Source organism: Gekko japonicus, unplaced genomic scaffold (genome assembly GCF_001447785.1).
Source record: "Gekko japonicus isolate JY-2015 unplaced genomic scaffold, Gekko_japonicus_V1.1 scaffold2543, whole genome shotgun sequence".
In the NCBI taxonomy this organism is placed as follows: Eukaryota; Metazoa; Chordata; class Lepidosauria; order Squamata; family Gekkonidae; genus Gekko; species Gekko japonicus.
Window position 1 is genome coordinate 96,829 of NW_015171578.1, and position 11,990 is coordinate 108,818.

At 46.3% G+C, this 11,990-nt stretch overlaps 1 protein-coding gene across 1 annotated transcript in view; it reads left to right on the forward strand.

Moving 5' to 3' along the window:
- The first annotated feature begins 7,883 nt into the window (after window positions 1-7,883).
- FUK (fucokinase) overlaps window positions 7,884-11,990 on the forward strand; it is a 47,642-nt gene continuing 43,535 nt past the window's right edge. The window contains exons 1-3 of the mRNA XM_015419811.1: window positions 7,884-7,935; window positions 10,074-10,186; window positions 11,188-11,339. Of these exons, the coding sequence (XP_015275297.1) occupies window positions 10,102-10,186; window positions 11,188-11,339 (237 nt within the window). The 5' untranslated portion in view covers window positions 7,884-7,935; window positions 10,074-10,101. The remainder of the gene's footprint in view (window positions 7,936-10,073; window positions 10,187-11,187; window positions 11,340-11,990) is intronic.

Genomic DNA, 11,990 nt, shown 5'->3' on the forward strand with positions numbered 1-11,990 from the left:
TGCATCGCACCTTGTAAGAAGATAAATCTTCCTCTGGCTTTTTGTCTGGCATCCTTAATTGTCTGGTGTACCTGAAGAGAATAGCTACACCCCTCACGACTCTACTGAGATAGCCACAAATTGCTGGTGGTACGTCATCTCAAAAAGGCAATGGTGTCAACTCATACTACGTTTTCTGGATCATGGCAATATGAGGCTTCCTTTCTTGTCTACTGTGTTAAACTGACTAATATTCAGAGACAGGGCCTCTGAGAGGGAGGTCAGCAGGGCCATTTGGCCCAGGCCTCACATTCTCGGGGGGCCCTCAAATTTACACTTTTGACATCAAATCACGTTAAATAAAAATGGGAACATTTATTACAAAGTCTTACAATGTTCTTTTTCTTATTGTATTAAATGTAAACATTTAAAATATAATACTACTAATTGTTGTCACACTTCTTTGTTGTTTTTTTAATTTACTGGGGGCGCCCTCAAAAATGGAAGTGGCCTAGGCCTCTCTTGACCTCTGTGAAGGCCTGTTCAGAGGTAACAGACCCTGTCCCCAGCTATCCTACTCACACCTTGGTGGGACCAATCACTGAGCCTGAAAGTCTTGGGAAGGCAAGAGCCATAGCCATGTAATGATTGAAGAAGAGCTGTCTCCTCTCACAGCCTAATCCAGCCATGGTTGTCATTTGTCTGCCTTCAGGCAGAGAAGGAAGGACCATCTCCCAGTCCCGTTGTAGAGGTTCTGTGCAGAGAGGGTTGGTGGATTCAGTGCATACAGGAAGCAAGTCTTTAGTAGCATATGTCTTTCTGGGTTAGCAGGGGTCATTTCCTGCAGGAGTGCACAGGAGTGGAGCTCCGGCAGTAAAGAGCCCAGGGGGCGGGCACATGTAACAAGCCCCACCCCCTGCTCCCAGCAGCCCTCAGTCACAGCAAGAAGTAGCCAGGTAAGTTGCAGAGCCCCCCCCCCCAACAGTCCAGTGGCACCTTTAAGACCAAGTTTTATTCAGGTACAAGCTCTCCCTCCTCTGCGAGGACAGATCTGCACATCCCCCCCCCCAGTAGCTAGCAATCCAAAACAGTCCAGTGGAGCCTAAGCAGTGGGTGTTGCCTTGTGACACACTTCCGGTGATATCAGCGGGTGTGGCATATGTAAATAAGTTATACTAATGAGCTCCCGCACCTCTTTTTCTACGAAATGACCCCTAATTCCACAGAACCCTGGTTTGCCAGCAGAAGTTTGAAACAGAAACCCCAGTGATACTGCAGGCCTGTCTTCCTCAGGCAGTGATTCCTTTCTTGCTTCCTTTCATTTTTCTTCTTCCTGAATTGTAAGCTCCTTGCAAGCATTATTAGAGTATCTGCATAGGGTGGCATGGGGCTGCCCTTGAGAGCATCTGGAAATTTCAGTCAGTTAAAAGTGCTCTGGCTTTGGGAAGGTGTTAATAGAGTTCAACAGTCATGAGCATATTTATACTCAGGGCTCCAGGTATGTTTCCAGGCTCAGTTGAAGCTTGAACACCCAACGCAGAATGAGTTCTGGTTACCTGAAGAAACAGATTTTCCCTCTTCAGATGTTAGCTTGGTGGATGATGGTCAGCTCCAAGTTCCCTTGCTGTCTGAGGCCCAAGAGCTACTCTACTGTGGAACTCCTAGCTTATGGAGGGTTGGCCCCGCCAACTCTTTAGGCAACTGGTGAGCATCGCCATCTGGTGGCTCCCAGTGGCAGTGATACGTACGGATTCCCCTCTTCTATGTCTGTTCAGGATTACTGCTTAGCTGTTCTGATTTTGCATAGCTGCTAATGATTGTTCCCTGTTTTGCCACCAAAGGAACAGATGATGGGTGATTTGGTAGGATAGGTATTTTAATATAGGTCAGTCTTCATTTATGGTAAGCGGAGATAGAGAAATTCTGGACTACACACAAGCAGGGACACGAGTCTTGTTTTGTTGTACATTTGTTTATTTATATTTCACTTTTCTGTCTGACAGGGACCAAGAGCATCTTACAGCCTTGTTCTACTCTCCTTTTATTCTCACAACAACCACCCTGTGAGGTAGGTTAGGCTGAGAGAGAACAACTAGGCCCAAGTGTAACTGTAAATCACTTTGAGCCCATTTGTGGGGAAAGCGATTAATAAATCAAAAGCATCATCATCATCTTCATCATCATCATCATTATTATTATTATTGTCATCCAGGGAGCTTTGATGGCAGAGCATTCTCTGAAGCTACAAGAGCAATTCCATCCAGAACAAAAGGGATACATTATCATAACTGCATGAAGGGTCCTTTTTCTTTTTTCTTTTTTAATATACAGCCTTCATGCTGAGCCTGAACACAACATTGTGTCATTTTGGTTGATCTTACTAAAAGTTATGACATGGCTTTTGTAGTTGGATTTTATTATGGACTCTTCTGCTTCCTTGTACACAGTAATCTTGCAAAATAGTTTACAATGCCCCCCTCGCAGCACGGCTGGTTTCCTACGAGAAGGTGTTTTCAAAAATGGCCCCTCCAAACAAGACACAACTGCCCTTGAGGTCTTTGTCTGAGCCAACCCTAGTTTGGGCTTTGATTTTTGAGACCCAGCATGAATAAGTGTTTGCAGCTCTGGGCTGGAAGACTACCTGGACTTTTGGGGGCAGAGCAAGCCTGTAGCTACAGTGGGGCATCTCAGGGCTAGGCCCACCGACTTGCTGGCAAGGCCCCCTGACTTTCCATCCAGCCCAGGGCATCATGGCCTTCTCTCCCAGATTAATTTGATTAGCCAGTGCCCCCTAAGAAATTTAAATGCCCCCCATGACTTAAAAAATCCTGACTGTAAAGTACTGGGTTCGCTGCATTGAAGACTCAAACTACGATGTGCGTCAAGACGCATTTATTATACTTCACACAGGAACTGCAAAATGGCCCTGCAAGGCCAACTATATACACACCCACACAGCACACCCACAGTCCTGTTGGAGGGTTTGAATTTCCCACCAATGTTGCTACTGGTGAATGCTGGGGGAACTAGGATCCTAGCCTTCTATTGTTAAGAGGAGCTAAGCTCCCCACTGTAGCCGCGGACCCCTGGTGGTGGTCCCAGTACATAACACTGACTAAGGGCCTGGGGCAGAGCCTAGGGAGAGTGGAATTTGGGGGAGGGGAGGGAGCTCAACAGAGTGGCAGAGTCCTCTCTAGCTGTCATTTTCTCCAGGGGAAACTGATCTCTGTAGTCTGGAGCTCAGCTGTAATTCTGAGAGAACTGCAGGCCCCCCTGGAACTTGGTAACTCTAGCATGAATAGTCGCAGGGACTCCTTATCCAGGAAGAGGTTGGGTTTTTGTTCCATGAGTCAGGGAATCACTCTTGAGTTCATGAGTGATGCTGTGTGTGTTTATGCAGAAAGAAAATACACAGAGGTCCACTCCTAAGTAAGTGTGCATAGGAGTTAACTTGTTTGCTTATGATCCATAGTCTGTGAGCATGAAGTATAGAATAAAGGAAATAAAGAAGTATTTGGAAGTACAACCCTCTGAGAGCGGAGTTGCTAAGTTGCAAGCCAAAGTGTGCTTACTTGGGAGAAAGACCCCTTGCATTCAAGGCAGGGGGCTCTGTGAATAATCTGTATGCATTTATTTAATGTGTTAACTTCAATAACCGTTTATTTATTTAGTAAATCTTTTATCTCATCCTTTCTCCAAGCAGCTAAGAACTGCATACATTATTCTGTGTTCTTCCATTTTATCCCACACAACAACCTTGTAGGGTAGATTAGCTTGAGAGACAGTCTCCTGGCAAGCTTTCATAACAGAGTGAGGATTCGAACCTGAGTCTCTCAGGTCCTAGTCTAGCACGAAGGTTGCCAACAACCTGTAGAAGCCCGCCCTTCTAACAAAGGCTTAACGTGTGGGAACAGGCAACTGAAGCTTTTCATAGCCCCAATAACATCATCTAGCAAATAAGTCCCATTAAGCCTCTGCTAGCAGGAGATCTCCCCCCCGGATGTTGGCAACCATACCGTTGAGGGTATTTATTTTTAAAACGCAGGGAACGTAACTCTTAGGGTCGCTTCGGTGAACAACCTCTGTCTTTAAGACGAACCGCACTTCCTTCTCGTCCGAAGACGAACCGCACTTCCTTCTCGACCGAAGCGCAGGGTTCTCTGGAAAGCCGAGTTCTACTCTACAGCTCTTCGTTTTTCCTTCGCCTATATGTCCATGTGCTTCACTACAGTCCCCAGAATGCAGCATTCGGGGGAAACCCGGCAAGAGTGCTGAGTTAAAGGGCCAGCGCAGGCGGCGGGTGTCGTGGAACGGAAAGAAGGTAACCAAAGAAGGACGCGGGCAGGGGTGGGATTCGTATAAACTGATCATTTTACTCAGAATTAAGTCCCGCTGCGATAGATAGGAGTTATCCTCCAGTATGTAAATATGCATTGGTAAATCTGCATTGCTTGGGTGCAGTGCTGGGGGTGCTCAGCCTGAAATCTGGATAGGAAAACGCGCTTTGGAGCTCGGAGGGGCTGTAGTCTGGACTCGGCTTCAGCTTTTGCTTTTCCGACAAACCCACAGCTGGAAAACGACACATTCGCTTTAAAACGAAGTGGAGTCTTGCAGCACTAGAAGGGTTAACATATTTTTATTCCCATCGATACCTCTCTGGACTAGAGAACCTGACAAAGTAGATTCTCGTGCACAACAACAGATGTTTGAATAATTTTATTTATTTATTTATTTGATTTATACCCCGCCCTCCCCTGCAGTGCGGCAGGTTCGGGTCACCGTCCATGGAAGTAAAATAAAACAGGAGTCGAGTGGGACCTAACAGGACCCATCACATGATTCTAGCGTAAGCTTTCATGAGTCAGAGCTCACTTCCTCAAATGCTTGTCAGCTTTGGGTTCCAGTCTCACCTTCCCCGTGATAGATTGGTTCGCTCACACAGTAGAATGCACACTTCACGCATGTGGAGAAGTGAACGTTGACTCGGAAAGCTTGTGCTAAAATGAATTTTCTTGGTGCTTGAGGTGTCACTCGACTCCTGTTTAACTGAAGTGCAGCCATAATAAGAGCCCTGCTGGATCAGATTGCCAACAGGCCTAGAGAAAACTGCCCTGCTTCTTTAACAGAGACTGATGTGTGGAAATGGGCAGCTGAAACTTTTCATGGCCTGGAAGTAAATAACATCACCAAGTAAAGAACACCCTATTAAACATCAGTTGAAGGGACAGGACAATTTTTCTCCACTAGTTTGGCATCTCTACTAGTAGTCCTTCTAATCCAGCATCCTATATCACACACAGTGGTCCTGGAGAACCCTGGGCCAATACCCTACCCTGATATTGCCTTCTAGCCACCAGTATTCAGAGGCTGACAGACTCTAGATATGGAGGTTCCATTTTGTCATTGTAGCCATTGATGGACCTCTCCTCCCCCACATGTGCACGTCAGAGCAAGGAGGCCTGGTGCATCGTTAATCTCTCATCTCTCTGCCAATATATGGGCACTGAAATCCTGCAGAAAGAGAGGGGATAAAGATGCCCACAGATGCTCTGATGAAGCCAGGTGATGGCTGACTGATGTGGGGGACCATCAAAGTATCACTGTATCCCAGGAAGCACAGTCTTATCCTGCAGCCCCATCTGGTTGTGCAAAAGGAAACAATGGGACTAGCCCCATAGCCAGAAATTTTGGGTTGGTGGGGCAGGGGGAAATTTTGTGGGGCAGTGGGGGAGGAGGGAGGGGCGCTCGCATGCCTTCTCTGAACTCCAAGTGGCAATTTTGCCTCTTAGAGTTCAGATGCGGGCAGCCCCCGCTTGAAAAGCACCATTTAAAGCAGGGGTGTCAAATATGCAGCCTGGAGGCCGGATCAGGCCCCTTGAGGGCTTCTATTAGGCCCGCAGTGGAACTGGCCATTTCCTGCTTCCAGTTCTGCTGCTGCTACTGCATTATAGCTTGCTTCGCCAGACTCTCTCAATCGCTCAGCCATTTCATGTTTTCCCCTGGGTCCTAGACTCAGAATTCTGAGCTTGAGATTTCTGTGGTGAATGTCAATAAATCAAAAGTAGGTTTGCAGCTTACGGATACACACGAACAGCATACTCATAATTTCAACAGCACAAACATTTTGGTGCAATAATTCAGAGGAAGAAGTGTCAGTTATCAGACAATGTTAAATAAACAGAATATTGCAACACCGCTAATGTTTTAAGCATGCTTTTATTTTAAGTTAAAAAACCCTTTGTGTTTGTGTCCTTTATAAAGTTTACATCTTCGCTACCTGGCATTACATTTTATGACACACATGGCCTGGCCCAACAAGGTCTCATTTATGTCAGATCTGGCTCTCATAACAAATGAGTTTGACACCCCTGATTTAAAGGGAACCTTTTAAATGTCCCCCCCTGTGGTGTATTCAATCTGACAATGTATGTATGTGAACTCACTCATTGAATCACCATGTGAAGCTTTCATCCTGGGCTAGGATCCTAATCCTTCAATTGTAATTGGTAGCCCAGGAAGAGCCGACCCAGGAAGAGCCCAGGAAGAGCCAGTTCCAAGAGCGGGAACTATTGTGATTTTTTTAATATATTTTTTTATTTTTTTGAGTTTTTAGTAAGTATTACATTTTATCTTTTTCCCCGTACATTTCGCATAGGTTTTCCGCCCTCCGCCCTCTCCCCTCCCCCCTTCCCCTCCTGTTATCCCAGTGCGTTAGTTCTTTATATCCAGCCACGGGCACAAAGTCCGGATCTTGTCCTGAATGTCTTTTCTTCCTCGGGGGAACTATTGTGATTGGACTTTATCCCTGCAACCTCATAGGTTGGCATTTGTATAGTAGGCGTGGCTACATTAGCCGGGAGAGTTTAAAAGAAGAACAGCTTCAATGCTAAAGCTGTTCTGGCTATTCATGTTCATCTGTTTGGAGCTGAGTTACGAGTTGCTGAATAAAGCTGATCTTTTGCTAAAATCACTCTTTGACTCTTTGTTAAGTAACTGACTTAACACCCCCCAAGCGGGGGTTGCCTGTGCCTGAACTCCAATCAGCCAAATCGCTGCTTGGAGTTCAGGGAAGGTGTGCAGCTGCCCCTCTCCCTCGTTTCCTGCAAGATCTGAAGGGCCCTCCGACTGATTGGCAGGCCACCTGCTCCCGCCGATCAGCTGGAGGGCTCTTTTATTGTCAGAGGAGGAGGGAGACAGTCAGCAGCTGTTGTGTGGGCGTGCCTCACATCTGAGGGGGCACAGCCCTGAAATGCCCCACCGTAGCTATGGGCTTGAACAGGACACTTGCAGGCAGTAGGAGTTCAGCTTAGGGTTGCCAAAAAAACCCCTGGTTTGCTTGGGGCCCCCCATTTTGGGGGGGGAGCCCCGCCTCCAACACTCACAGCCAGCCCTCTCCCTTCTCTCTTGAGAGAGAGGGGTGGCTGCCTTTAAGTTCATGGAACCCGTGTTTCCTCCCAAGCCTGCTCTCCCCTTGAGATCAGGCTTGCAGGGAAATGCCATCTCCGTGCACTTAAAAAGGAAACGCTGGCTATTTGCTCTTAAAGGGGAAACGCTGGCTCCGTGTACTTAAAAGGGAAACGCCGGCTCCTTTAAGTGAAGGAAACTGGCATTTCTGGAGATCGGGCGTGCGGGGGGGGGGGGCAGCGGACATCCTCAACGTGATGTCATCATGTCGGGGATGCCCCCCCTAGGAATGCCCCCAACGTCCCTCTCTGGGGGCGGAAGATGGACTTGGCAACCCTAGTTCAGCTTAGGGTTACCAAACTCCATGTGGGGCCTGGAGTTATCCTGCCATTACACCTGATCTCCAGACTGGGGTTTCTCAAGAGCAAATGGCAGCTTCAGAGAGCTGATTGTATGGCATCACTTTTCCACTTTTCCCTTCCTCAGCCTCCCCCCTCCCTTCTGGTTGAGCCAGCCTGGGACTGAAAAGAGGACCTCGGCCCACTGTTCCAGGTACTGATCAAGAAAATATATGCAGCTGAAATGTGCCTCCAGTTTTAATTCAGGAAAAAGCCTATGCCCACCTCTGTATTCAAAACTGGGAAGCATTCACATTGATCCTCTTTCTGCCACCCTCTCTGTCTGGTGCTAAATGACATACTTTTGTGGTAGAATGCAGACTGCCAACACTCAAAGCTCATGTACAATGGTGTGGCAGGTGCCTTTTTTTTTGTAAAGGAAAACACAGATCTTGGAGTGGAAGGGAACTTGAAAGAGCATGGTAGGGTTGTACACCACATTTTTTAAAAAAATCAGGACCCTCATTAATTTGGCCTCTGGGGAGCAGTAATGTCGTCAACAGGGTTGGTATCCAAGGTGCATGGAGATGGAAATGCTGTGATTCAAGCCTTCCCACAAACTTTTATAGGTATTGCTCTCTAAGGGATGCTGAAGGAGCAAGAACTGCAGCATCTTCTTTAAAACCTGCCTTCCAGCAGCTTGTGTCTGCCCACATTTACAGAAGTCCCAGTTCACTGCAGATCAAACACAAACAAAACATTCCCTGAAATGAAAGCTCAGGCATTATTTACATGGTTTGTAATAGCTCAGCTGTGGTAAACGATGTTTAATGACTCTGTTAAAATGCACTTCCTCTACTCAGCATCCATAGATATGATCAATTTGAGCCTAGACGACCTCTGCTGAGCAAGGTAGCATTGTTTTACAAATATCTGTTACTGCTGCATCAAGTGGTAAAGTAGATGGCTCTGGGTAGCCCAGGCAAGTCTGATTTTGTCAGATCCTGGAAGCTAAGCAGGGTTGGGCCTGGTTAGTACTTGGATGGGAGACCATCAAGAAAATCCTGGGTTGCTACCCACAGCCAGGCAATGGCAAACCACCTCTGCTTGTCTCTTACCTTGAAAACCCCATAAATCAGGTGGGACAATGGCAAAATGGAAAAAATGGCCCTGTGCTAAGGAAAGCAGCAAAACCAGGCCATCCGCAGGATGAGTTTTTGTATACTGTGGGGATTCCCCGGGTCTGTAGAAAAATGCGATTTGGTAAATTAGCCAAACAAAAAAGATGCCGATTCATACAATTGCCTGACGTGAACTGTGTATGCTCGTTGACTGTATAATCTTGTAGGCAGCTGAGAGTCAGTTAAACCAGCCTTTAACTTTGCACAGGTGTGCAAAATTTCCTAATGATTTCTGTCCTTACTCCTGGTCATTCCTTTCAGATTCCTGGGGAAGAAATGGCCACCAGGAAACCTCTTGACAGGCCCCCTGTTGCCCTTGTGCACCATGTTGGGTTTCACTGCTCTAGCTAAGATGACCCAGAAGGATTCATGATTGCACCAAGATTTTGAACCCAGATCTCCCTGGTTCTAGGTTCAGTGCTCAGTCTAGCACGACATGGTGGCTCTTGGTGGATCCAGGAATCTTGTTTACCTCTTTCCTACCCAACCTACCTATTGGTTTTTAACTTTGGTATACTCTTATAATTCTCATAAATCAGGGGTGGCCAAACTTGCTTAACATAAGAGCCACATAGAATAAACATCATGTCTGAGAGCTGCAAGACATGAACAAATATTACACATTTTTACTGGGAAATATGCAAATTTGCTTTTTATTAACATTAAATGAGACTGCCAAAAATAATAACAAAAGGGGTAAAAGTCGATATTGATAATGATATTTATTTGTCCAATGATATTTGTTTGCTAATGATATTTAGCTTCCCCAGCCGCCCTGCTGGGAGCCACACAACATGTGTGAGCCACAGTTTGGCCACCTCGTCATAAATGGTAACATGAGTTTGATGGAAAAGTTCCCCTGCATCATGTGCTTATTTAGGAGATTTTTATGCCACCTCTCCAAAGTCCTGGTTAAGGTGGCTTACAGATAAAATACTAAATCATCAACATAGCAGCAAAAGAAGCTATTAGAAATGTCTTAAATGTTATTATTTATTATTTTAAATCATTAAACTGTATCCTTGTTTTGCTCTGATGCGTATATGATATTGACTAACTGACTTGTGATTACTGACTTGTGTTTTTAACTGACTTGTGATTACTTTTTGGTATTTAATTTGTATTTCTGAGGGGGAAAACAGTCTGATAGACTCTCTTCTGCCATTCTCAGCAGTACCCAAGGGCCAGAGGCTGGTTTTATGCCAATGGCTGGAGAAGCAGTGGAATGGACAGTCATTGTCCTAACGTGCCAGTATAAGGACAGCGTCTTTGCCTTCCACAAAGGTAAGGGAAGAATCCAAGCAACACACACCCTCTTTCCACCTGGGGATCAAAACCAGCAAATGGAATGGAAACCTGGGTCACCATTTGGTCTGGAATGAAGATGGAACAAAGTTGGAACTTAATTCCATTTTTTTTTTAAAAAATACACCTTGACTTGTGTCTCCTTGGAAGCAGGAGTTCTGAGTAGGGATTCTAGTAGCTAGGGAAGGGTCCCTGTGAGGTCTTCATGGTCCCCATTCCAATATTCAGGTTCCTCCTCTGTTTTAGCAATAATTATCTGGAAGAATTCAGTAGAGGTAATTCTGTAATCAGGTTTCTCCCGTAATTGCCTCTGGTTCACAGAATATTTTTGTTTTCTGCTGCTGTGAATCATTTTTAGAACACACTGTTAATAAGCTTTATAGAGGAGTTTGAGGGTATATTTCTGCAAATGAGGAGATTCCTGCTGGCTGAACCAGAGTCAACATGGACCAGAAGGAGCAGAAGAAAACATGGGTCAACCAAAGGCCTGGAGCTTCTCACCAGGTGTGGCAGGTGAAGCAGCTCTGCCTAATGATAGCGTTTTGTAACTCAGCTGTCATGAATCCCCCCCCAAAAAAACTAAACCCACTCTGAGAAAGCCATTCATTTCCCCTCATTTGACAAGCTAGCTGTGCCTCACTAAGTAGCCTGTTGACTTTAGTGGTCCTAGAAGGGTGTAACTCTGCTGAGAATGGCGCCATAAATGATTCCATGAGAGACAGTAGGTGACTTGGTTAAGGAGCTTATGGCTCAGCAGGGATTCAAAGTCGGATTTTTCTGGTACAAAACCGTGCCTGGATTCTTCAGAAATCACAGGAAGGCCTGAAGAGGCTTTCTGAGCCATGCCATCACTGGTGAGGTAGATTCCATCACCTTCGTAGCCCTTCTTGAGTTTCTTAGAAGTTCTGGAATTTCAGCCCTGCTTTCTCCATGCTGTGGCTGGTACTGAGGAACAGATCTGCCATTTGTTTCGTTCACAGAACTTGAGATCCGTCAGGATCGGGGGGCCCTGAGCCAACACCTTATCTTGCTCACTGTTGAAGACCCCAAGGTCCAGGTTGGCAGTGGAGGTGCCACCCTCAATGCTCTCCTGGTGGCAGCTGAGCATCTGAGCACTCGAGCCGGCTATACGGTAAGAGAATGCCTGCTGGGCAACTACAGCCACGGGGTGTCCTGCTCTTTGGCCTTCCTAGAACATCCGCTTCTTTTAGGTTTGCCAGTCCCCAGGTGGGGGCAGGGGATCACCTGCTTTAGTGGGCTATTGCCCGCTGCCAGCTAGCTGGCCAGCAAGGGAAACCCCCCCCCCCAAACAGACATCCCTGCACAATGTCAGTGACACAATGACATCAGTTCCGGAAGTGACATCATTGTGTTGTCAATGTCAGGGCGACGCTCTACTTTTTGAACTCTACTGTTTGTAGCTATTTTTACCATAGAGTTTTGCCCCCAAAGTAGAGCATCACCCCGATGGCATCAATACAATGCCATCACTTCTGCAAGTGACGTCATCATGTTGCCAATGTCCCTGCCTGCCCCCGGAACACCCCTCAAATCCCCCCACTGGCACAAGGTAGGCACTTGGCAACCCTAGCCTCTTTACTTCCTATATCTCAATCAGAACCATCGTACCCATCAGTGGGTTTCCTGGCACCCATTTGCTTCTACTCTTTTTTTTTTTTTTGAATCTTTTTTTTAATGTAACATTTTGTGTGTATTACATATTAACTTTTGTTCCGTACATTACATATCGCTTTATAAACCCTCCCCCTCCCCCTCCCCCTCC